Source organism: Bos indicus x Bos taurus, chromosome 9 (genome assembly GCF_003369695.1).
Source record: "Bos indicus x Bos taurus breed Angus x Brahman F1 hybrid chromosome 9, Bos_hybrid_MaternalHap_v2.0, whole genome shotgun sequence".
Lineage (NCBI taxonomy): Eukaryota > Metazoa > Chordata > Mammalia > Artiodactyla > Bovidae > Bos > Bos indicus x Bos taurus.
In genome coordinates, this window is record NC_040084.1 from 101,832,791 (window position 1) to 101,859,500 (window position 26,710).

General features: G+C 51.1%; 1 protein-coding gene across 6 annotated transcripts in view; it reads right to left on the reverse strand.

The window, feature by feature from the left end:
• The window catches only part of RPS6KA2 (ribosomal protein S6 kinase A2), a 336,121-nt gene that overhangs the window by 97,421 nt on the left and 211,990 nt on the right, over positions 1-26,710 (reverse strand). The window contains exon 1 of one of the 6 annotated variants that reach the window (XM_027552029.1): positions 4,218-4,313. The exons of the other annotated variants lie outside the window; for them this stretch is intronic. Coding sequence (XP_027407830.1) covers positions 4,218-4,238 — 21 coding nt within the window. The 5' untranslated portion in view covers positions 4,239-4,313. Of the gene's footprint in view, positions 1-4,217; positions 4,314-26,710 lie in introns of those variants that run through there. 6 annotated transcript variants of the gene reach the window in all.

Here is a 26,710-nt window from a genome sequence, read left to right on the forward strand (position 1 = left end):
CCCCCTGGGTCCCCCGACACCTCTCCCACCCTCCCGAGGGCTCTTCCTTTATCTGTCTCCGAACATCTCCCCCAACTTGGTCCCAGCCTTTTCTCCCATGTCGTCACCTCCTTGGGACTTCATCCCATCTGGGGGTTCCGTGTCACCATCTAAATGCTGACGCTCAGGACTGGATCTCCCCCCGGGACCGGCACAGGCGGCTTCCTGGGCGTGCCTGAGGAGACCTTAGGGGCTGCTCGCGCTCCTCCCTGGGGTCTTAGCCTGATGTGGGGGGTGAGAGGAGGCCCCCTGAACTGTGAGCTGCTCTGACACATGGAACGGGCCCTGAGCATCTGCTCTGCCTCCCAGATCATCAGTGCATTTAACTGTTTTTAAAAAGATCTTTCATCCAGACTTTCATTTTCAGGAAGAGGACTCCCCACACCCAGCCCAACATACTGCTAGGAAGGAAGTTCAGAAACGCTTTGAAAGCAGACAGGAGTCAGTGTGTCGCTTGTCTGCTTCCTCCAGGGAGGGCGGACGGAGGACCCTTGAAGAGTCCCTCTAGGGGGCATGTGAGTGTGTGCTCAGTCGATTGGTTTTGTCCGACTCTTTGTGAACCCATAGGCTGTAGCCTGCCAGGCTCCTCTGTCATGGGGTTCTCCAGGCAAGAATACTGGAGTGGGTTGCCATGCCCTCCTCCACGGGATCTTCCCAACCCAGGGATCGAACCCACACCTCCTGCATCTCCTGCATTGGCAGTCGGATTCTTTACTGCTAGGGCCACCTGGGAAGCTCTCTGGGGAGCATAACCCTCCCCCCAAAACAGCCAGAACTAACGACACAGACTGCTCACAACAAAGCCCGCAGGAGGCGGTGGCTGTGCACACATCATAACACAAGGAGGGAAGGACTGGGCGTGAGCTCCAGACTCCCAGCCAGAAGGAACCCGCTCCTTTCAGCTTCCCAGGTAACCAGGGGCCAAGCCTCGAGCCTCGAGTGCATCTGACCTCCCAGGGCGCCCGGGTGGGAGGTGGACTCCAGGCAGCCTGCCTCCTGCCCGACCCGCCCAAGGAGGCTCCTGAGACGAACGGCTGATGCATCGCAGAGTCTCCTCTGCCCTTTACGTCGCCCTTTTCACGTCTCCGCCCCCGTGTCTGCGCCCGCTGGTGTGAGCAAGTGTGAGATGAAATTACAGGACCAGCTGCACTGGGAAAATACTTCTACAGAAAGCCTCCACTTCGCTTCCACAGGCTAAATATAAGCTGTGCCATTTAGGATGGCAACACTTCTCCAGCAAGAGTGGGACTCCATGGCTTTTCAGGCACTCGCGGGCCTCCAGACACAGCGAGGACACCCGCCTGAAGAAGAGCACACCCCCCTGAAGTCACAGGAGCGAGGGGACAAGAAGGGAGACCAGAGGTGGGAGTCAGGGGCCCTGAGATGCAGGGAGAAGGCCCGCCTGGTGTCCGAGGTGTGCTTCCCACGGGGCGCTGCTCACAGACCCGCCTGGCCGATGCCCGCCGGCCGCCCGAACTCCCCAAGGGACAGGTCACACGGTCCACACAGGGCTCTCTTTTCTCATCCACCCTGGAATGGCATTTTTCCTTTTTTTGACCCAAGAAAGGGACCCAGCACCCAAGGCAGTCACAGGACTAACTCACACCCCGGGGCCAGCAGCCAGATGTGGCCGGCAGCTGAGGGCCACCTCCACCTTCAGAAGGCAACCATGAGCTGCCCCGGAAGCCCCTCAGGGTCTGCACGGGGCCACACTGGGGCTCCTGCATCAGAGCAGCGCAAGGGAAGAGGTCGGAGGAGAGGGGAGGAGAAGCGGCTGAGATGCGTCTCCCGTCCATTTCCTTCCTTTGCCCTCCCACCCAGGCCTCTGCACTCCGCTCCCCCCATCCAAACTTCTATTAATTTTGCTTATTAAGGTAAGATGGGTGTTTCCTTCTGTTTTAAAATGAAAGTGCCTCCCGCCCATGGCTTCTGTCTTTCTTCACCCCCACTGCCTGCCACCCCCTCAAATTATCTTCCCTTCCTTCCTTCTGGAAGCCTTTCAGTCTGCTGGTGTTTTTATAAATCACAGCCTATGCAGATCGCGCCCTGGAAGCTTCTATTATAAATGGTGCCAGGCAGATGGAGCAGCGTCCCTGCAGGGGCCTCCCTGTGGACGGCGGAGCACGCAGGCGTCCCACCAACACGTAGGCTGCAGGCTCCCCGGCTCTGACAACTCGACGTCCCTAGGGTGGGTTCACTCTAGTCAGTCCCATCAACCCTCAAGCCCCCTGAGCGGCAATGTTCTGTGGAACATTGCCTGCGAGGTGACAATGGTCTGAGGCCCCAGTGTCTGGATGCCGTGTTTCAAGTGCAGGTTCTATTGGGGCCTGTTGACAAGCTTCATCTCATCTTGAAAGTTACCTTTAAGGAGATGCTTTGCAAAGAGTCGTTTCTCACATGGATGAGAAATTTGTTACTACTGACTTGGGTTTGTCAAGATGCCCTGAGGAATCTAGAAAGAGCCCCAAACCGTGGGTGGACAGGGTGCCAACACGTCCTGCAGAGAGACGTCTGCAGCAGTGGACAGCTGGGCAGTGTCCACCCCGGGGCGGCTGCAGGTGTGAGGACGGGGCTGGTCAGTCTTTATTCTTTAGCACGACTTTAAAGACAGCGCCGAGTGCGGAGGGGGATACGGTGACAGCAGGAGTCACGTATGCTGTGCGCAAACACAGGCCCAGCACCGTCTCCCTTCTGTCCTCAGACTCAGAGCACCGTCACGACAGTGCATTGCCCCTCCCCTTCAGTAAGAAAAAAACAATCTGAACACGGAAAGCTGTTTGTCACAATGATTTTCTTTACAAGAGTGAGAAAATGAGAAACACTGTGAATGTCCAAAAAAGCGCGGAAGAATTAAGTGATGACGACATCCGCCAGATGGCATTTTACAAAGGCTTTGAAAGTGGTTATGCCATTTACAGTTGCTCCCAGAGGAATGAGACTGTAGGTGAAAACTACCGAAACACATACGGTGTCTGCGTGCTGAAAACTACAGATGTGCCCGAACGCAACCAAGGAAGAGCTAAACTCCCAGAATAATGAAATATGTAGGTGAAAACTACCGAAACCCATACGGTGTCTGCGTGCTGAAAACTATAGATGTGCCCGAACGCAACCAAAGAAGAGCTAAACGCATGGGAGACACTCATGTTCACAGACCGGAAAACACAGCAGATGGAGCGTAATTCTCCCAATATTGGTCTGCAGGACAATGCAGTTCCCATCAAAAGCTGAGCAGGGCTCCCTATACACAGACAAAGTCATTCTAAAATTTACATGGAAATGCAAATGACCCCAAGTCACGAAAACCCATTTTCAAAATAAATAATAAAGTGGGAGGAGTCACTCTACTGTTAAGGCTTACAACGCAGCTACAGTTAGGGACTGAGGGAACGACAGACGCCCAGACTAACGGAACAGAACTGAAAGCCCTGGAGTGAACCTGTTCAGACACACCCAGTGGGTTCTTGAGAGGTGTCAAGGAGAGACTCAGCAGAAGGAGAACATTTTCAACCAACGGTGTTGGAGCACTGGACCTCTGAGGCAAAAAAAGGGCCTCAAATCCCCTGTTTTATACAATGAACTGAAAATGGATCACAGACTTAAATGCAAAACATAAAACTATAAAATTTTTAGGAAAGAAGCTTCAGGACCCAGGTCTAGGGTAAAAATTCTTAGACGTGATCTCCAAAGCTTGATCCAAAGGAGGAAAAATTCTTACACTGAACTTAAAACTTTTGCTCTGCAAAGACGCTGCCAAGAAGATGAAAAGACAAGCTGCACGTCAGGAGAAAACATCTACAAACCGCTGAGGCAGCCCTGTGTCGTATCTATAACAGATAAAGGGTTCTCAAAACGCAACAGCAAAATGAAACAAAGAATCCAATCAGAAAGTGGGCAAAAGAGAGAAACGGTCGTTTCACCTAAGAAGATCTACAGACGGCAAACCAGCACGTGAAAACACATTCAACATCGGTAGCCGCGAGAGAAAGGCCAAACCACGGCAAGGCATCTCTGCACACCTGCCAATGGTTAACACAGAAAAAATACAGTGATAACATCAAATGCTGGCGAGCACGCAGAGGAAGTGGGTCTCCCCTGCATTGCTGGCGGGGATGGAAAATGGCCCAGCCGCTGGAAAACAGCCAGGTGGCATCCTACGAAATGAGACGTGAACTTACCCTACAGCCCAGCAGCCGCATCCTCGCAGCTTCATCCCAGAGAAACGAAGACGAGGTCCGCACAGAAACCTGAGCATATTTCACAGCAGCATTCCTCCCAAACAGGAAACAACCCAGACGTCCTCCAACGTAAATGCTTCAGCAAACTGGGATTCATCATCCGGTGGCAATAAAAAGACAAACCACTGATACACCACACGACAGGAGTGAGCCCCACAGAAGGACACTCAGTACAAAAGCCAGTCCCGAAAGACCACACTGATGCTGAAAATAAAAACTCCGATGTTAAGGCAAGCCAAGAAAAATGTAAACATAAAGCATTTTCTCTGCCCATTTGGGCCTCCTCCCTCCCCTCGAGTCTGCACTGTGCGTCTGCCTTTTGCATTAACCAGACCTCCCCAGTGGCAGGAATGCTGGCTCAGCCACAGAGACCAAGGGGTCTCCTGCGTCAGACAGAGCAGGCCTTGCTCAGTCCTGTAAGGGGTCACCCCCACTAGCCTGCTATGTGCAGATGTTTTTGATGGACTTTATGTCCAATGCCAACACATCACTTCCGTTAAAGATGGTGATTGGTGCAGAGCCAAAGGGTCAGACGACCTGCGAGACGCTGGACCCCACCTAACGGAAGTCCTTAGTGTAACCACTCACTTGTATGCTGTGTGTGCTAAGCTGCTTCAGTGGTGTCTGACTCTGCGACTCCATGGACTGTAGCCACGGCTCCTCTGATGGGATTCTCCAGGCAAGAACACTGGAGAGAGTCGCCATGCCCTCCTCCAGGGGAGCGCTCCAGCTCAGGGACTGAACTCCTGTCTCTTATGTCTCCGGCACGTGTAGGTGAATTCTGTACCACCAGCGCCACCTACTAATTAGCTTTCCCAGCGATATTACTTGCCATCTGCCTCTTTTACAAAAGTATTGGTTCTTGCATTACCAAATCGGTGACTGAGGCTCTGACAAGATGAATGATGATCAGGTGACTTGAAATGACGGATCACACATATAGTCCTTTAAGGTCAACGGTTGTCACAGTGTGACTGTGGGTGTGGGAAGAAGCAGCAGGAGGGAGCCTCCAGGGAACCTTCCTGGGTCAGGAGGGCACAGCGACCCAGTCCTTGCCTGGGGAATCCCACGGACAGAGGAGCCTGGTGGGCTACCGTCCATGGGGTCGCAGAGTCAGACACGACAGAGTGGCTAAGCACACAGCGTGGTTCCAAGAGTTATTCCTAGGGGAGGAACGGGGGAAGGGCAGACAGACCTCTGCACTAGTTTCTGTAACTTTCTGTTGCTCCATAACTATTTCAGAATAAAACACTTTTAAAAAGCGACTTTGAAGTCTACTTGCAATGTTGAAAGAGACTTAAGATTTTAAACTAAAGAAGGCAGTAAATAAGTTTTCTGTCCATGATGGTTATATTCACATTTAAAAGATTTGTAGGGAAAACATTTACGGGAAATACATCAAGATGTAAGCAGTGATAGTGTCCGAGAAATATAAATGACTAATTTTCTTTCCTTTACTTTCTGAATTTTTTTATACACAAATGTAAAAATGAGCAAGAAGATGCTGGCATCTATAACAGGAAATTTAAATCAATAAAGTCATCTTGCTAACTGTCCACGTGGGATTCCTATATTCATCCACTGCTATGTATCCAATTCTGAAATACAACGGAGAATTTATGCAAAATGAACTGTGAGTTTTGAAAAGCAGATAAGATCAAATAACTTGTCGCAAGAAAACAAAAAGATGGAAGCCAATATGAAACAATTTGGATGCCATTTCTGGATGCGAAGAATAAACCTACCATTTGGTGGAAAAGAAAGGCTCAATATTTTTAAAGCTATTAGAATTTTGAAACTCAACGTGCGAGATTCATCTTGTGGACGAGCATGGCATTTCCAATCAGGGCACAGATGGTGAACATAAGAACGTGCAGTGCAGAGACCAGTACAAATTTCCCAGCCCGGCGGGTGGCCAGGAGTGAATAGAAGTTTTCCAGAGAGGTGGGCTGTTTGGGGGTGGCTGGTATGAACTTACTGGAAACTGAAAAATTAGAAAAAAATTTAAAAGTGAAATTAGAGATGACTGTCTGCTATGAAATATTAGACAAAACGACTTGTGTGATAAATTCATTCCTCTTAATAGCTTTGTAGACATAAATATAAAGGGTTTACAGCTTTTCTTCAATGGTCATGAGCAGTGATCCAAACACAATCACCTGTGGTCACTTCTGTATTTTGTGTGTGTGTTAGATTGTTGCTGTTCAGTCACTCAGTCGTGTCTGACTCTTTGCGGCCCCATGGACTGCAGCGCATCAGGCCTCCCTGTCCATCACCAACTCCCAGAGCTTGCTCACACTCATGCCCATGGAGTCTGTGATGTCATCCAACCGTCTCATCCTCTGTCATTCCCTTCTCCTCCTGCCCCCAATCCTTCCCAGCATCAGGGTGTTTTCCGAGTCAGTTCTTCGAAGCAGGTGGTCAAAGTAATGGAGCTTCAGCTCAGCTTTAGCATCAGTCCTTCCAATGACTATTCAGGATTAATTTATTTTTAGGATTGACTGGTTTGATCTCCTTGCTGTCCAAGGGACTCTCAAGGGTCTTCTCCAACACCAAATTCAAAAGCATCAGTTCTTAGGTGCTCAGCCTTCGTTATGGTCTAATTCTCACATCCATGCACAAGTACTGGAAAAACCATAGCTTTGACTACATGGCCCTTGTTGGCAGTGATTGAATTATCAATCCCTAAATCTAGGGAAGATTCTGCATGAGCGGTGTCCCCCATACAAGGCCAATGCACGAAGGTGACACTCAGGGCAATACATGAGAACACTGCCAACACCCTGCCCCAGTCATTTCCCCCTAAAGGATCGTCCCAGTATCCTTAGAGAAGACTGCCATCCATCATCAGAGCCTCAGAGTGCAGGCGACCGTCGCCAGGCCCGGCTGTGGTCCCTTATCCTGGAGATTCTTACAAACCAAATCCAAACAGAAAACATTCATGAACTTCAGAATTAAGCTTAAACAATTTCAGTGACAATGTGCTTTCATCAGGTTTCAAAATTTTTGAAAAGGTGAAAGTTTTGGCCAAAACCTCAAAGAAATCAGCTAAATAACCATCCCTCTTCCTTTGTAACCAACTTAGTTGACATTAAAAATAAGTACAAAACATTCTGCTAAATGTTTTCAAATGCCCCCACCAGCCCACCCACATCACACTACCTACCCTCCACCCCCGAGGGTAGAGTTGTCCAAACTCTGCCCCAAATGACCCCCTCAAAAAGCTAACCGGTGAGCTCCACACATATGTCAGCTTTTGCCAATATGAGCCAAAAGTCACAGATTTCCAGACAGTCATGAGCACAGATGAAGCATTTCTAGCGAGCCGATGCACTGAATTGATTCACCCAGGATAGCGGCCTTGTCGCCTGAACCCTGCAATCAGCATGGCTGAGGTTTACAAAACACCAAAGACTGACGACCTCAGGTCTGCTGTAGGACCACAGAGGCATCCGGGCGATTACACGTTTCCTCCACTTAGATGGGTTTCCTCGGCCTCAAGGGCTTGCTATCTAATGACCTGCGAGCCTGATCCTGAGAAGCGTCTGTCGCGGAAACACTTCTTGGAGAAATGAGAGATTCTGCACAGGGTGAAGGCAACATCTTTTTCATTCCCAGTTTAACCCACTCTGCGAATACCGTCCTGTTCCCGGTGGTACCCTCCGCCCTCAAAGCGACCTGAACATGGCATTTACTCAATAAGCATTTGCACAGAAGTAAATGAACACCTTGCAGATGGTTTAAGAAAGGTGTATGGAACGCCCAGAGCATGTCTGTAGAACCAGGCTTGTAGCATGACTGAGCCAACCTGCTGAGATCCAATCTCATTCGTGGCGTAAGACAGGCTGGGGGACTTTCCACATTCTCCACGTTCAAGGAGTATGATTTGCATTATATACAATTTTTAAATTCAAAGAAAGTATATTATAAACACTTGCAGAAGTCTAACCTAGCTTGGGGTTTTGCCAGACTGCTTCAGCCCCATCCAGCAAATCCAGATATCTCGTACTTCAGGATCACACACTTTGTCTACAACAGGCTGAAGTGACGCTGGAGAAAAGCCCTAGACATTTCTGAGGCTCTGGCAGAATATGTCAGAAGTTCACTCTTTACACCAGGAAGGGTGATCTGAAGACTTGTTTAGAAAACCCCTTCAGCTGAGGCTATTATTCTGAGCCGCTGAGTAGAAGTTCTCTCATCTCCTACAAATGAGGATGAGTAAGTGTCTATCTGGGGATTCAGCAGTGATGGACCAGCCACTGCACCTAAGCCCTGAACTAGGGGTCAGGCTGGAGGCCTGGCAGCGGGGGCGGGCGTTCTGTGAGTTCTGTGGTCCTGCTGTGGCACGCCGCCTGCCAGCGAGGTCAGCAGCTTCTGATGATGATGTTCTATCGTCATTAACACACGGACTCACTCACACAAAACTGCTGAATTTAAAACCCTCTCGGCAGGCGGAACTCAAGGCCGCAGGCACTCACGTTTACTCACACGTTTGTCTTTGCTTGAACTGCTTGATACAGACCATGTTTGGAAGGACCAAGAATCATTTAAACAGAATGGCACCCATGGGTGATGGGTATTGTCCTGGGCTCCGGAGCAGGGCCCCTCCCCCGGGGACAGCCCTCCCCTCTGCGTTCCCCTCTGGGCCCCGCCCTGATTCAACCTCCACACGTGTGGCTTGTCTCCCTGTCGATGGACGACATTATTCCTGAGCCAAACACCGGGCACAGCTTTACATGGACTTGGCTAATTTCTGCCAGCACTTATACACCGAGCTATTTAAGAAAGACACCCACCGATTATCATCTATTTTCGAATGTTTCCAAACTACTCTCCTTTCCCAGGATGATGGCTCTGCAACAGCCATGCAAACCCACTGAGATGTACATCGTCCTCTTGGAATGACCCGGAACTGAGCCCCACCGGACAGTCACAGGCTGAGGTCAGAGCCTGCTGCTGGAAAAGGGCATCTGTGTCCAGGAAGGGGCTCTCACCAGCAGGCTGCCCCGAACTGCACCCCGTCCTCTGTATGTGCATGTATGTGTGTGTGCACGTGTGTGTGTGCACAGGCACACAGAGCGGCTCCAGGGAATGACCTCGGGCAGCTCCTGGAGTGAGAAGCTCTTCGAATGATCATGGAAGTGGCTGACACAGCGCCCAAGTTCAGCTGTCACGTTCTTCTTCCCACCAGGTGACATGTTGTTCTCATTATCCCTCAAACTTTTCAAATAATGATTCCCCGGGAAATGATTCAAATAATGATTCCCCGGGAAACAACGACTGCCCTTCCTTAAGCAAGAGCTCTGCGAATTTTCACTGGTTTCTGCACATCTGAACTTCTGACTCAAGCCTCAAGACTGCAATATTCCCCGGTTGCCAGGCCTGCTTTATTAGGCTGCATGTGAGAAGAAGCTTAACCTGTCTCTTCTGTTGTGAAAACCGGATACAAAGAACTCATGACTGGACTGGGAGCTGCTGACTGAACACAAATCCCAGAGGGGTTTCTGGGCCCTCCTCCTCCCGACGTGTGCTGGCTGGACGAGGCGGACAAAGGCTGCAGCGCGTGAGGAGGGACGGGCGTGAGAGGTCAAGAGGACAGGCCTCCCCCGGCCACGGTCACATACGCACGCTGGCCCACGGGACATAAAATCAAGCACCCAAACCACGGCATGGTCGGGAAGAAATGCAGGCTCGCGGGTTTTGGCTGCTCTTTTAAGATAACAGCCTGACCTTCCCCCCTGGATGAAGCTGAGGGGACGCTCGGACCGCACCGCCAGCACCTCTGTTGAAAGTCTTAAAAATACACAAATTGCATGTATACTCGGGGCCCATCAGATGGAAGGCAGTCATGAGTTTCACAAAGATTTGGTAACTTTAAAGACTTGATTTTGAAGTGAACTTGGTGGTTTTTCGTTCCTCGACCTTTTCGCTGTGTAACTGGACTACTGCCCAAGTGATGACAGAAAACGCCCATCAGCAGACATCGCGAAACGATCCACTTTTTCAGCAATTCGGACTCAAATGCTCTGAAATAGCTTGAGGCAGGAACAGTCCGCCTAAGCACACAAATCTTCTTTCCTCGCAGGCGTGTGGTGGGATCCGTGATGGACAGGTGGGGGGGTCCTTCCCTGCCCTTGTGGTTTCCACGCCTTTCTTTATGAGACGCTCCATCACCTTCAGGACCTGAGCTTTCTCCACTCTGACTGAGGGCAAAGCCTCCTCACGGAGCGAAAGCATCCTCTTAGAGAAAAAGAAAGGGACTGAAGGACGCTGGCCTCTGGATAAGGGGCCACGGAGGGTGAAGGTCACAGAGACGCCGCCTTGAGCTGAATGCGTCTCCCCTCAATGCAGAGACCGAAGCCCTAATCCCAGTGTGACGGTGTTAGGAGCTGGGCCTCTGGGAGGCAACGGGTCAGGAGGGTGGGGCCCCACTGGGATGAACGCCCCCACAAAAGGGGCCCAGAGCCCCTGCCGCCACATGAGGACGCGGGGAGAAGACACCTTCTACCAACTGGGTCCTCACCGCAGAGGACCGGCCAGCATCGTGACCCTGGATGTCCACCTCCAGAGCCTCCAGAAGTACATCTCTACGGTATTCAAACCGCCCAGTCCGTGGAGTCTAGTAACGGGAGCCTGGATGGACTAGCACAGACGTGAGACTGTGCGCCTGGGGCTCTCGAGGGGCAGCTGTTGCGGACGGCCAATGCAGGAGGAGGGGCCAAGTCCGGAAATCTGGGGGGAAAGGAGGTGATTTCGGGTGTTCTTTCTCTGGTGCTCCAGGAACCATCAGTGCGTCCTCCATCCAGAGCGAGCCTCCCGGGGGTTCCTGGAGCCGTCTGTTCTGTGGGGGTTCCTCCCTCCTCCTCCCCCGTTCCAGGCCTATAGTACGCCAGCAGCGCCGCCCCTCCACAGGGGAGCCCACCTCAGTCCCCAGGCCTCGGTGTCACCTGCCTGGCCTGATGAGGAGGGCTGCTTGAGGAACTCTGCCCTGCTCAGGAGGTGCTAAATTCACCACATGGGCTCCTTCGTGTCATCATGATTGCATTTTCATTTTGCTTGACTTGTGAGTCCCTGAAGGCTTTCCTCTTAATACCCAGCATTATGGGAAAGACCATTCCTATAGCTGCTGAAAAAGTACCTAAGTGATGAACACTTTTCTCATTAAACACTAGTTAATAACTACACTGTAGTCAGTAAACACATCCCACGTCTAAACACACCACTAACAGACTTGGCTGAGCTTCGGTGATGTGTCCGAGTTAAATGACAACCGAGTTCTCCTAAAGGTTACCAGAGGAAATTTGTGCCTGGACAAATGAGCCATATTTTCCAATGGAGTTTCTTCCAATGGAGTCTGATTAGAAAGTAGAAGAGGTGTGGGCATGAGCTGACAGGACATCAGGTCACAGGGGTCCTTCTGGTCACTGGGCTGCAGGATGCAGAGGAGTCACTCAGACTGACCTGTGCTCAGCTCGGACTTCGGATGCCTCCACACCCACCGTCACATCTGGACACAGGCCGTCGGTGAGCACACGGACACACACATGTGCCCTATGGATCTGGGGGTAGGGTTGCTAGGTACCGTCCAGTTCCTGGAACCTAAAGCACGTATTTCAGGAGCTGCCCTGGTGGCTCAGATGGTAAAGAATCCGCCTGCAGTGCATGAGACTCGGGTTCGATCCCTGGGCCGGGAAGATCCCCTGGAGAAGGGCAAGGCTGGCTTATCCACTTCAGTACTCTTGCCTGGGGAATCCCACGGACAGAGGAGCCTGGCGGGCTACAGTCCATGGGGTCGCCAAGAGTTGGACACGACTGAGCGACTAACACACAATTATTGTGCATTTTATTTCTATTATTACGTCAGGTCCACCTCGGATCACCAGGCATTCGATCCCAGAGACTGGGGGCCCTGCACTAGAGTGTCCACCCCTGTGGCTGTGGACGGCCTCTCCTCAGCAGCCCCGAGCGGCCAGCCCTCCTCTCTGCAGACCTGGGGGGCCCGCAGTGGACAGAGGCCTTGGGACACGTGCTTCCTCGCGTCCAAGCCCTCCATGACACGGCCTCGACGACAGAGGCAGTGACTGAGTCATCCAGGAAGAGCCTGCAGCAGAAAACCAGCAGCTGCCAGATGAGGTGGGGAGGGTCGCTTCTAGAAGAGTTCACCCTCTTGCCGGCTGAGCCCTGCCCGAGTCACAGGAGCCTCCTCACACATCAAGACTTCAATACCACAGGGTTTTACTAATACGACCTAGAAGCTGTCCCTCGTGCCACAGGGAGCCGGCTTTACTCCTCCCGGGGGCTCCTGGAGTGAACCCCTGATGTTTAAAAGGGAAAAGGAACACGGGATTTCTAACACAATCTCGCCAAAGCCACACTCCACATCCCACGTGAAAAAACCTTTAAGCAGTGCAGTCGAGCTTCAGAGAAGCTGACTTTATGCTCCCACCAAAGTGATTCCAAGCAATGAATCTGGGTTAACAGCTCGCACGGGGCTCTTATAAAAGCTTAACGATCCTAAGACGCCCCGCTCGTCCTGGGCCGGGACACGAAGGCGGGTTAGAAGGACACTCCGCTTGGCCACCTGCGCGGGTCTTTCCGGCTCCTCTGTGCCTCCAACCTCCAGACAATTTAATTTACAGCCAATTCCAAAGCATTCATCCCAGGGGACGGGTCCACTCTTTAACCTGAAAGACCGCCAAGACGACGAGAAGGAAACTGCCTTTCAAAGTCAAAGTTGCGGATTTTCTCTTTTGCATCACACGTCTGCCTTTTCCCCAGCCTGCCCCGGAAGGCTGGTGTGTGCGCTTTACTCTGGCTCACCTGGCTGGAGCTGGCACTAACCCGGGTGATGTGGGTGGCCATCAGGGTCGTGGTGGTCCCGCCCCACCGCCCATCCAGAGGGGCTCCCCCGTGTGCATGTGCCGCCCGACAACAACTGCTCCCCACGCAGGCCTGGCTGGTCCCCAAGTGTGGCCGGCTCCCCGCTCCCCACCTGTACCGGGATTTTGAGGGGGAAGAGTCAGGCCCAGGGGGTTTAGGCTGGAATCCACGGGGGATGCCCTGAGCCTGTGCATCATTGGCCGGACAGGTGGTGTAACGGCCTGGGGAGATCCAGCTCAGACCAGGGTAGACTCCCACCCCCTGTTCCCCAAATATTCCCAAAGACAGAAAGCTTGGAGACTCGTGCAGCGACTCAGGACTCCAGGCAGGGCCAGTTGGCTCGGGTAATCTCAGGAGACCACGTCGGTGAGCTCTGCGGGCAGGACACTGGGAGGACGGTCATCCCTCTGGGTGTAAAACCACCACATCGCTCTGAGTTACCTCCCGATGAGACACCTGGCACCTAGGGAGGGACGAAGGACGGGAAGGGTTTCATATTGACCCATTCTGGGACTTAGGGCTTCAGAAGCTAAATCTGGGACACGTGACGACCTACCGTCAACGTATCATCCACAAGGTGGGAAGGGACCGTTCCTCCAGTCCTGAGCCTGCGTCCTAGGCCCTGGCGTTGCCATCACCATGACTCGGCCACCGCCCTTCTCAGGAGGAGCCGACCACAGCCTCCCGGCTTCCCTGGGGGCTCAGGGGTAGGAGTCCACTGGCCAACGCAGGAGGTGTGGTTACGATCCCTAGGTCAAGAAGATCCCTTGGAGGAGGAAATGCCACCGCAGTATTCTTGCCTGGAGAATCCTGTGGACAGAGGAGCCGGGCGGGCTACCGTCTGTGGGGTCTCAGAGTCAGACATGACTGATCAACTACACATCAGCACCGTTTTGGGAATGTTCCCCCAGGGCGTGTTCACCTTCTGTTTCTGAGCATCTGCAAAGGGACCTGCCCACATGCCGGTGTGTGCAGCCCCTGCTCCCCTCCGCGGCCTGACCCCCCAGGGGTCAGAGATGCTCCCTCCCCTCTGTGGCCTCAACAGCGCCCCTGTGGATGCAGAGCGTGCGTCTCAGGTCCAGCCGGAGGCCCCGTCTCAGGATGATGCAGAAGCAGCAGCCCTCGGTCCCCATGAAGCAGAGCTTGCCAGGTGGGGACCACGGCTCTTGTGCAACACTCTGTCTCCTCTGCCCCAAGGCCTCCCCTGCGTCCTGTCTCCTCAGCTTCGGAGCATCGCCCGGCACTGGCCTGGAGTCTCTTCCAGCCCGTCGGGGCACTTCCAGTCCTCAGGCCTCTGGGCGAGGGGCTCCACCCCCTGAGAGGCCGGAAGGACAGTGCTCCGTCCTCCCCCTGCGCCCACCTGGGCCTGGAGAAGTGCAGTGACGGCTCAAGGTCACACGGCGGCCGCTTGGAGGTCAGGGCCAGCAGCGCACAGGCGGTGATGCCACAGAGGGTAGACTGGATCAGAGGGACTTCCCTCAGGCTGCGCTGACTCACAGACGGTCTTGTGTACACAGCACACGGCAAATGTAAAGTTTGCAGGGACGCACTGGCCCCAAGAGCTGGGAGTATGATGAAAACAGCTATTAGAACAGGGTCAGATGGACTAATGGATGGAGAGATCCATGATGAGCTTCTCAGGCAAGTTAGGAAGGCATTGAAACTTCAGTGGTCCTCTGAGCACTCTTCAGTAAATAGCTACCTCACTCTGATTCTTACACTGGGTTGACTCAGAGCCAAGTCCACTGTGGCAGATCTGATGCTCTTGCTGAAGCAGGACTGGAGAAGTGATGCTCCAGGGACTTGCTGGTGACAGCTCGCATCCCTGGCCACCGGTCTGCAGACTCGGACAAGACCTCAGTCTGTGTCCTCCACACACGGCCTGAGTATGCGTGATTAATAGAAGCTGCAACCAGAAGATTTGTAGTGGTGACTCAAAAACCAGAGCGAAACACAGTGGCCAAGTTAGACAGAGACAAGCAACACCCGAAGGGGAAATAGGAAACGGAGAAATAGCTTTGGTCCATTGCCCGGTGCTCCAATTTAATGTAAGAAGGGGACAAACTGGAAACAGTGACAGATTTTATTTTTTTGGGCTCCAAAATCACTGTGGATGGTGACTGCAGCCACGAAATTAAAAGACGCCTGCTCCTTGGAAGGAAACCTATGACAAACCTACACAGCATGTTAAAAAGCAGAGACATCACTTTGCCAACAAAGGTCCATCTAGTCAAAGTTATGGTTTTTCCAGTAGTCATGTGTGGATGTGAGAGCTGGACCATAAAGAAGGCTGAGCGCCAAAGAATTGATGCTTTTGAATTGTGCTGCTAGAGAAGACTCTTGAGGGTCCCTTGGACTGCAAGGCGACCAAACCAGTCTATCCTAAAGGACTTCAACCTGGAATATTCATTGAAAGGACTGATGCTGAAGCTGAAGCTCTAATACTTTGGCCACCTGATGGGAAGAGCTGACTCACTGGAAAAGACTGATGCTGGGCAAGACTGGGGGCAGGAGAAGGGAACGACAGAGGAGGAGATAGTTGGATGGCATCAGCAACTCAATGGACATAAATTTGAGCAAACTCAGGGAGGCAGTGAAGGATAGGGAAGCCTGGCATGTTGCAGTCCATGGGGTCACAAAGAGTCAGACAGAACTTAGTGACTGAATGACAAACAACAGACTTGGGCAGATGAACTACGCAGAAATGCTGACATGCTGACGGTACCGGGTCTCCAAGGAAACCATTTCTGACCAGGAGGCTAACTCCAAGCAGAGAGAGGGGCATTTGCAGGTGACTGTAATGTGAGGTATGGGGGTCCCAAAGGGACACGGGGACCAGCTCAGACCACGGAGCACAGAAGGTACACCTCTCTCAGGCAATCTGTGAGCGACTGAAATTCACCAAGCGTCTGCTAAAAACTGGCCCAGGGAAACCTCTTTCCATTGTTTTAATCTAAAAGCCAACTTGTCTGGGCAAAGAGCAGCACAGGGAATTCCTCGAGCTGTGGCGTCCGCGTTGGGGCAGGCTCACTCCAGGAACCCCCGGACGGGGTCTCGTCTCCGGTCTGGGGCTGAGGTCACGGGCCCACCGCCCAGCGTGCCTCCACCTGCGGTCCAGGAACCACACCCACCCACCATGGTCGCTCTCCGTCCCCTGTAACCTCCAAAGCCAACCTGGTTGCAGGCGGCCAATCTCAACTTTCCTGGGTGACAGAAATCCTTGAGAACGTGATGAAATTTTGCCCTCCTCTCCCCAGAAAATCATGCAAAAGCGCACACTTGGGAAACGTGTCTCAGAATGTCCTGAATTCCCAAGACCATCCGAGCATACAAAGGGGTCACACCATCTGGTCTCAGCTGCCTTCTGTCCGTTGACCCAAGACAGGAAGGTATCTGGACAGGTCTAACTGTTCAACAGGCAGAAATTAATGTCACCAGTGACAAATGCCTTAATCTTTTTTTCTTGCATTTCATCTGCAAAAACAGAAACACACCTACCCCAAACTATAGGACTTACAAAAGCACATGTAATTACCATCACTGTTTAACACTCCCTTGGAAATTCTAGAAAATGCAATAAGCACAGAAACAGAAATAAGCACTACAAATGTAGGTCAAAGGCAGTGTGAGAGTATATTTAGCATACTAAAAGCATAAACCAAAATAAATATATTAGATCCAATAATAGAAGGTTTGGACGCAAAGCAAAACACAAAACTCAATTCCATCCTTAAAACCAAGAATGCAACGGGGAAACCAGGTAACATTCAAAGGAGGAATAAAATATTAAAAATAACAACTCAGTGGTATGCAGAAAAGTAGACCAAAATATTACAGAGACACACAGTGGATTTGGAAGAGAAAGAAATGCTGGGAGCCTGGGTGTGGTTAATACTTTTTAGTATCACGGAGACGTCCTGTTTCAGGATGGGAAGACGGAAGGAAGAGGAGGGAGCAAAGCAGAAAGGATGCAAGTGTGGGAAAGGGCACGCGTGTGTGCAAAGTCGCTTCAGTTCTGTCCCACTCTTTGCGACCCTGTATACTGCAGGCTGCCAGGCTCCTCTGTCCATGGGATTCTCCAGGTAAGAACACTGCAGTGGGTTGCCATGCCCTCCTCCACGGGATCTTCCCAACCCAGGGATCGAACCTTCCTCTCCTGTGTCTTCTGCATTGCAGGAGAATTCTTTACCGCTGAGCCACAGGGGAAGCCCATAAAAGAAACTAAAAGGCAGGGGACAAACCAGGAAAAGCCCTGGAGCCAAAGGAAAAGTTAACGCGTATGTGTGTGCGTGTGTGGGTATGACGTGTGTGTGTGGTGTGTGTCTATGGTGTGCTTGTCTGTGATGTGAGGTGTGTCTGTGTGGTCTATAATTCCTATGTGTGTCTGTGTGATGTATCTGTGGTGTGACCTATGTGTGTGTCTGTGTGTGGGGACTGGCACCCCAAAATTAAAACTGGTCAGTGGAGAGAGAAGATGGTTGACATGTAAGAAAACTAAATATCCAAGAAATTTATTTTTTTCAAGTACCTCACCAGCCGTCACAGAGATACAATTAAACAGATGAGATCTTTTTTTTTTTTGGTCTATCTAGTCAGCCAAGATGCTGAAAATAAAAATATCCAACGTTTGCCAAACTGTAGTGATCACCTACTGGCAACCGTCGGGGTAAACTAAGATGTAACGCTTGTTCTGGATGCAGCTTGGCACCTTTGACCAAAAGCCTTAATCGTGAAACAAGTGATTTCGTTTTCAAAATTTGGGGGAGAAACCAGAGGAAGATAGATATTTACCTCTAAGGATGCTGTTTCAGCATGAATTGCAGAGAGACAAGGCCTCCCCAGTGGCTCAGTGCTTGAGAACCCAAGTGCAATGCAGGAGCCACGACTTCGATCCCTGGATTTCCTTTGAGAAGGAAATGGCAACTGACTCCAGGATTCTTGGCTGAAGAATCCTGCGGTCAGAGGGGCTTGGTGGGCTACAGTCCATGGGGTCGCACAGAGCTGGACACGACTGAGCGACTTAGCATTTATGCATGCACAATGAGACACATTAGGGGAGAAACGTCTAATTTAAACACCTAATGTTTAAATACAGAGAGACAACAGATCTCTATATGTAGAATAAAATCCATTTATGATGATATTTAATGACATGACTTATAAGGTTCAGTCATTTTAAAGGATACCAAGTTCCATGTTCAGAATGATGGCAAGATTATGCAGAGATACACTTCTGAAAGAATTAAAATGTCCCCAGATGTCAAATAGTTAAGCCTGAGTGGTGGGATTTATGAAGATTCTAACTTTCTAGATAGTTTTCTGAATTTCCAGGTAGTGTCTTCCACATATTAGTTAATAAATATTGGTAAAAAGTGTCGCAACTTCTGACACAGGCATGCACAACGACTCATTTTAATTAGGAAGAAACACAGACGTCTCACAGAGCTAAATCAACGGGAACACGGTCAGCGTAAGAGGGCTGTCCTCAGGCAGTGTGATGGCGTGGCCGCAGAGGTGGGCAGTCGGGAGGGCGGAGGGGGGCCCCTCGGTGGGAGTCACAGGAAGGACTCCTCCAGCTCTGCAATAGAGCATCATGGCGAGGGCCTCCCTGACGGGCTGTCCTGGGGGCCTGTCCCCTCGCCTGAGCCCCTGGCCCCCAGGTAGGCTTTTGTGCCTGGGCCGCGGGGTACGGAGCCGGACCTCCCATCCCTCTGGTTGCCCGGTGCCCAAGGAGTGGCAGGGCTGCTCACTAAGGACTCCACGGGTGTCCCCCACACAGAGGATGCAGAGCAGAGCCCCCAGGGCCCCAGAGCCCCTCCTGTCTGGAGGAGGAACAAGGGGAGGGGAGTGCTCTGGGGCTCAGGGCAGAGGCTGTGGGGTGGGCGAGGGCAGGCGGCTTCTGCACGCATGGCCCTCCGCCCAGGGGACAGCGGTGCCCCAGGTGCCTGGGGCTGTCAGGGACCACTAGCAAGTGCCCCCCGTCTCTGGCGGGGGCAATCTCCCTTATCCTCCGTCCACAAAGCTGCCCCAGACACACAAAGTCTGCTCCGGGGACGAGGCCGGCCCTGCAAAGGCCAGCTGCAAGTCACCGGCTACTGGCCATACACGCCCTGGAGACGCCGCCCCAACCCTGGCCCGTGCCTTGGAGCTTCATGCTCTGTGTGCATGGATGCAGAGCATCGCCCCGTGATCCGCTGCAGGGGAGATGGCAAGGCGTGCAGCGGGCACCTGGCCTTCTCGGGGTCGAGGCCAGCCTGCTGGGTGCACGGCCCCTAGCGCTGGGGGTGGGTAGCTCCTCACCCAGACGGTGCAGCAGCAGACGCCTGCCAGGGAGGCAGCAGGTGCCTCTGAGCGCCCGCGCCGGGAGCACCACCGAGGGCCAGGTGTTTACAGAGTGAGCGCGTCCCATGAAGCTCACATGGGTTTGCTGTATTGACTGTCCTGGTGGAAGTTCTTCCTGAGATTCCCCTGGTCATGACCATAAACACTCAAGTTCTTGGAGAGTCGCAGAGGGAGGGAGACCGACCCAGAATCAATAAGCTGGGCAGGGAAGTGGTCTGGGATTTTGCCAACTTGGAAATAAAATTTAAGATATCTTAAAAATTTTAATGAAGAGTTCAAAGGCAAATGATTTTCAGTTCCATTAAACTCAAAGAAAATAATTTCTATTCAGTCTGATCGATGCAGTTAGGCAACATCACAGGTAATAACGCATCTCACGATCACACAGGTAACACGCAGACTCCCCACGCTCTCCAGGTGTCCCGACACAGCAACCCCCAGGGGCCCGCAAGAGTATTTCAAATATAACTACATAAGCATAATGGAAAAATGGAGACAAGTACCATACAAATAACTCCAGGAAAACCACATAAATTCAGCAAGCAGCTTGAAAAGCTGGACTTTCTAAAGTAATAAAATATCCAAGTCATGGCCTCTATAAAAATAAAGCTATTACTTTAAAACGTGGGTCTGTGCGTGCTCAGTCACTCAGTCATGTGCAACTTTTTGCCACCCCATAGACTGTAGCCTGCCAGGCTCCTCTGTCCGTGGGATTCTCCAGGCAAAAATACTGGAGTGGGTTGCCATTTCTTACTCCAGGGGATCTTCTTCCAAGGATTGAACCCGCGTCTCCTCTGTCTCCTGCATTGAAGGCAGATTCTTTACCCGCTGAGCCATCGGGGAAGCCCCATTTTAAAATATAACAATCTTATTCAGATGATCAGAAAGACTTCCAAAGTGATCCTATATATATTTTTTTAACAACAGACAAGAATGATTTTAACCTAACAAACCAAGATGGAGCAAACACTTAAAACACCGACGGTTTCTGCAGCAGTGTCGCTCACTCCCCAGCAAGCAGAGGTGCTGCTGTAGCCGAGACCGTGACCGTGAATCACGGGCTGTGCACACGGCTTCTGCTTCCACAAGCTGCCCGTCAGTAAAGGCTGCACAACTTCTCAAACCACGCTGGAGGGAAGATTTTTTTAATAAATTAAAGAGTGAAGTTAAAATCTGAAGACTTACAATGACTTCTGTGAATTTTTCCACTTTGCATCAAAAAGTCTGAAGCGTGACTCCAGGTTAGTGCCTGGTGGGGGCTGGAGAAGCAGGTGCAGACCCTCCCAAACGCTCGGAGAAGAGCCGTCTCCAGCACTGGCTTCGGCATGGAGTCCAGCACGAAGAGGCACCTTATTTGCCAAATGGAAGCACTTCAGAGCAGCAAGTGTTTCCTGTTTAATTTATGTGAGGAGTGGAGCTTTTCGGAGAAGAAAGCCAATTTCTGTTTTTATGCACTTACTGGCCAATGAGTTTGGTGTTAGCTTTTTGCTTATTCTCTCTACCTCTGGAAATATGTCAGCATGTAACTTCTTTTTAGGCTTTTTTTTTTTTTTGGTTACTAAACCATTTATCTAAAGAGAGATAAGAGCTCAGAATAACACCCATCCCCTGGATGAACCAAAAAAAAAAAAAAAAAAAAAATCTGATGGTTTGTTGTTCTCTTTATCAATAAGGATCACCATCTCTTTTTAAAATAGAAATCCCTCCATCGACTGACTTGGAAGAATGAACTTTTCAATTTGGCAAAACTAATACAATTATGTAAAGTTTAAAAATAAAATAAAATTAAAAAAAAAAAAAAAAACTTTTCAGGCAAAAGGGACCACATCAGGGCATCAGTCATTTTAGATGAAGACATGATCCTCAAGCCGAGAGGGAGACGACGAGAAGTCACAAAGCTGACAAGGCAGGGCAGGAAGCCAGGGTCCCGACCCCAGCGTCCACCCAGTGCTCCTTCTACGAGGAAGCTAGTGCCCTGGCCCTTCATTCCCGCCGCAACACACAGACCCTGCACGAAAGGAGTTCATACTTGGAAATCTTGGGATATAAGACACTCCTGAAACAGTGGGTCTGAAAGGCACACCTTAGGAGAGGGAGGCCGCCCACAAGCACAGAACCCCGACGATGCTGGGGGGTGGGCGCCCGCCTGGGTCCAGGCCAGTAGCCTGAGCCGCTTGACCCGGGCAAGCACCCTGGCCGTCCTGCACCTTAATTTTCTGCAGAGCGGCGACCAGGACTGCAACACTGAAGGCTGACTTGTGTTAGATCATTTAGAGCAAAGCAAGTGCGTGAGGAATCTTGGCTCCCGCTCTAACACACTCCTCGCTTCTCTCCAGAAACTTCTGGCTTAGACACGCTCTAAGGAGCATTGCCCTTAGCGCACCCATTGGCCCCTGTGTGCGAATGTTTAGAGGTGAGGTTTTGCACAGCTCTCCTCTGGGGGCAGACGGCATCTGAATCTGCAGGGGTGTTTCCTGAAATACAGGGTGTTCCCCCCATCCCCCCGCCAATGGCACCCTGCCCACCTCTAGCCCAGCCTGGTGAATCGGTTCCTGGCTTCAGCTATGTGGACTTCCCCCAGGAGTCTCTTGCTGTTTGGCTCAAATAAAACTCTTTTCTACTCCACCTACAGATTGTTTATTCATTAGTTCCGTGAACAATTCCCACCAAGGACAGCACACCAACCACCATTCCAGGGAGAGAAAACAGCCCAGCTCCCTGGCCCTGGGGCTCCCTGGCTCTGGGGCTCCCTGGCTCTGGGGGGCCCAAGCCCCTGGGGAGGGAGGGCTGGCTGCTGTGTCTGATGGCGGCAGATCAAGTGGGGATATTAAAATTTCGAGGGTGAAAGACACAAATCACAGCATGTAAATCACCCCATTGTGTACGCACACAGCCTGCAGTTTGTGTGAAAATTCACTTGAGTGTCTGCTCTAGTTTTGATAGCATCTACTTTGGAAAAAACTCTGATGGGGGGAAAGACGGGGCAGGAGGAGAAGGGGGTGACAGAGGATGAGATGGCTGGACGGCATCACCGACTCGATGGACGTGGGTTTGGGTGGACTCCGGGAGTTGGTGATGGACAGGGAGGCCCCGCATGCTGCAGTCTGTGGGGTCGCAAAGAGTCGGACACGACTGAGTGACTGAACAACAACTTTTCTCTCCACAGGAACTTTCCCTGGGACACATGTCCCATGAGCATGGACACCAGAGGCCAAGCCATCCCTGAGGGTCCCGTCTGGAGGCCCCTGGGCCTCCCTGGCCTCGGGGCCTTCTCCGCCAGCCCTGGCCCAGCCCCCGCACACCCACCTGGACGCCTGGTCCACTCTGGCCTCCCCGCCACCCCGCCCACAGCGAGGGCGCCGAGGTCTCCACTTGGCACTTTGCCTCCCTTGGGGGAAATCCAGGATTTCCCACAAGCCCAGGAAGAGAGCCGAGCAGGCCAAGCCGTGGACGAGAGGTCAGCCTCCAGCTGGTGGGGTGGCTAGCATCACTGAGAACCTCTCCTCCACCATATTCTTCACAGGGAATTGCGTGGAAGTGGGCATAGAGCGTAGACTTGAAAAGCCCTTAGAAACCATCACTAGAATCTCACCTTGACTGAGCAGGTGCAGCTGGGGTGAGACGGTCCACATGCACGAGCCGGGAGAAAGCGGACAGTGTCCAGCTCCACCCGGGGCCATCAAGGGCTACCTGGAGCTGCTAGGCTGGCTTCTAGGGATGTGGGCCTTGTGAAAGAAACTCTTTTTATTTGAACAGGGACCCATCCAATAAAACCAACTGTCTAAGGGGAGTGAAAGATGTCTAAATCTACTAACCCATCGCATGGACCGTTCCCAGCAGCTTGGCGCCAGTGGCCTTCTTCACTGGAGTCGGTGAACATGCAGTGGTCCTACCAACACAACTTCTATTTCATAACTAAACGTGTCACGGAACAAGTCTCATCATACAAAACTCATACAATGAGTTTTTGCCAAATTCATCAATTCAGTTCAGTTTAGTCGTTCAGTTGTGTCCGACTCTTTGCGACCCCATGGACTGCAGCACACCAGGCCTCCCTGTCCATCACCAACTCCTGGAGCTTGCTCAAACTCATGTCCATTGAGTCGGTGACGCCATCCAACCATCTCATCCTCTGTCATCCCCTTCTCCTCCCACCTTCAATCTTTCCCAGCATCAGGGTCTTTTATAACAGAAACACATACAAAATTTAATAGGCTTTTATTTTTCTCTATGGAAAAAAGTGCCAAAAAATAAAAAGACAGTAATAAAATTTCCACTATGAAAAATGCTAGACGTGATTTCCATCTTAACTGGAAAAGCCAAAATACTTTGAAAGCACCTTTTAGAATTTTTATGTAAACAACATCATTATGCATCCAGTTTACCAAGTAGGGGGGAAAAAACCTTTTAAACAGTAAAAGCTATAAATATTCTGTGTAATTTGATGTGGGGAGTAATTTGAAGGAAAAACACCTCGATATATTTTTGTCCTTCATGCTTTCTTAGAGCCTACTTTCAAATTCATTCAATTTAATTCGATTGTTGATTGTGTTTATTCACAAAAATTAATTTGGGGAAAACAGAATTAAAGCATATACAGATATTGTATATGTACAATACAATATTATATCTGTGCGCCCACCCCCCACACACACAGCAGCTGCTCCTCCAACCACACCGCTCCTCCTGCTCCCCAACCCATAGCCCTTGACCCTGGCCAGCCTCCCCCCACATAGGCCACCAGATGGGCTCCTGAGACCTTCCTCCCCAACCCCATGGCAAAAGGCTGCCTGTGTGTGGCTCATTTTGCTGGGGGTGGAGAGCGGCAGGGTGTACGCTAGACCTTGGACTGGCAAATAGAGGCCTGGGGTGGGGTGGGGGGGTCAATGTGCCTCAGTTTCCTCCCCAACGACAACGGGATTTTTATAATATCTGAAAACTGAGGGGACTTCCCTGGTGGCTCAGATAGTAAAGAACCCACCTGCAATGCAGGAAATGTGGGTTCGATCCCTGGGTCAGGAAGATCCCCTGGAGAAGGAAATGGCAACCCTCTCCATGCCTGGAGAATCCCTTGGACAGAGGAGCCTGGTGGGCTACAGTCCATGGGGTTGCAAGAGTTGGACACGACTGAGCGACTGACACCACACACAGATACTGACCTTAGAGAAACCAAAGTGATTCCAACGTCAGTCTAGTTAAGATGCAGCAGCTTCTCCATCCACTTCTCCCATCCCCCGCCCTCCGCGGCTGGCAACTGCCACTCTGCGTTCTGTCTGCAAGCTGGCCTTGCAGTCCACGAACACAGCGTATCCTTCCATTTATTTGTATCTTCAGTTTCTTTCCCTAGTGTCTTATTGTTTGTAATACACAGGTCTTTCACTTCCTTGGTTAACTTATTTATGGGTATTTTACTCTTTCTGATGCAATTGTAAGTGGGATTATTTTATTTCTCTTTCAATTGTTTAAGTTTTACTTTAACTTCTCCTGTTTTTCAAAGTATCATATTACATAAATTAGTTCCTGGCAATTACCAAATTACTACTTATGAGCTAAAAGCACTGAAAACGTGCTTGTTTAGAAAGCTCATGGGACTTCCCAGGTGGTACTACCGGTAAAGAACCCGCCTGCTAGTGCAGGAGACACAAGAGACGTGGGTTTGATCCCTGGGTTGGGAAGATCCCCCTGGAGAAGGAAATGGCAACCCACTCCAGTATTTTTGCCTGGGGAACCCCATGGACAGAGGAGCCTGGTGGGCTACAGTCCATGGGGTCACAGCATGTCGGACACGACAGAGCACACCCACAGAAAGCACGCGGCTCTCCTCTGTGGGCTGCCCGGCGTCGGGGACCAGGTGTGCGTGTCCACGTCCTGGCGGGACCGTCACATGGTCACCTCTGCCCTGTGACAACGACGTCCTTGAGTTTGTCTCCCACATGGGTGACGACACCTCACACCCCCGAGGAAGGGCTGCATGTGACAGATGCCCTGTGGGACGCAGGCGAAGCTTGTCAAACTCCTTTCGGATGTTTATTAAAACTAAAGGAAACGACAAATATCCTCGGATTCCTGGCTCCCCACTCTGGGTGGCTGTGGACGTTCCTGTCTAGGTTCATTTCCACCTGGGAAGCACCGTGCAAAAATTAATCTGTTCGTAAAGAAATGTGCATGGTTGCTGGTTCTCATATTCTTTTATAGCATTTTATTTCTATTTTATTTCTACTTATGGCATTTTATTTCTACAGGGTCTATTTAACGGTGACATAACTTTACACTTAGACAATCAATACATGTATTTTATTTAGAGTAATTTCATAAGCTCAACCCATTGGTGAGAGGGACGCTCCAATTAGGGGCCAATAAAAGCTTATACTTTAAAATCTATTTTATAACCAAGATACACCACACTGTTATGCCATGAAACACTGTCAATAAATGAAAAATAAGCTAGGTACTCTGTGGGCACCGCAGAGCCCTCTAGTACGTGACGTATGTGATATCCTTGCTGTTGTTTAGTGGATAAGTCATGTCTGACTCTGCAACACCATGGACTGTAGTGCCCCAGCCTCCTGCCTCCATGGAATAGTCCTGGCAAGAATACTGGAGTGAGTTGCCATTTCCTTCTCCAGGGGGTTTCCCCAACCCAGGGATCGAACCCACGTCTCCCGCATTGGCAGGCAGATTCTTTACCACGGAGCCACCTGGGAAGCCCGCGACAGCACACGGTGCGTCCAGTTAGCTCATTTTTATCTGTGCCTGTGATCACAGCTTTCAGTCTTTTCCACCTTAATTTACAGTGGTTCCAACTGAAAGTTTATATGAGCCAAAGCAGTTAGGCTGCCATGCCAAGTTTTCAGTAAATAAATTCAGGAAAGAGCTGCAGAGACAGAATTCATGACAACAGGACTCGTCTCCCATTGAGTAGATCATGAATGATCTATCTGTAATGTGATGTTGGTCCAAGAAACTCAGAAACACTTGGCGGAACTCAGGGGGTTTACCCAACAACACTGACTAAAGACTCATCTGCAGATATTTTAAGAGCACTGGAGGGGGTGGCGTGTCAGAGAGTCTTAGAGACGGAGCAGATTTCTATGATGGCAACTGTAGGATGCGGGGAGCTGCAGCTCCTTGGCCATCTCTGCCCCGAGTGCCAGCCTCTGGCAGACAGATGTCTACAAGGGCGGGAGCTCTGGATGTCCAGGTTCTTTCCA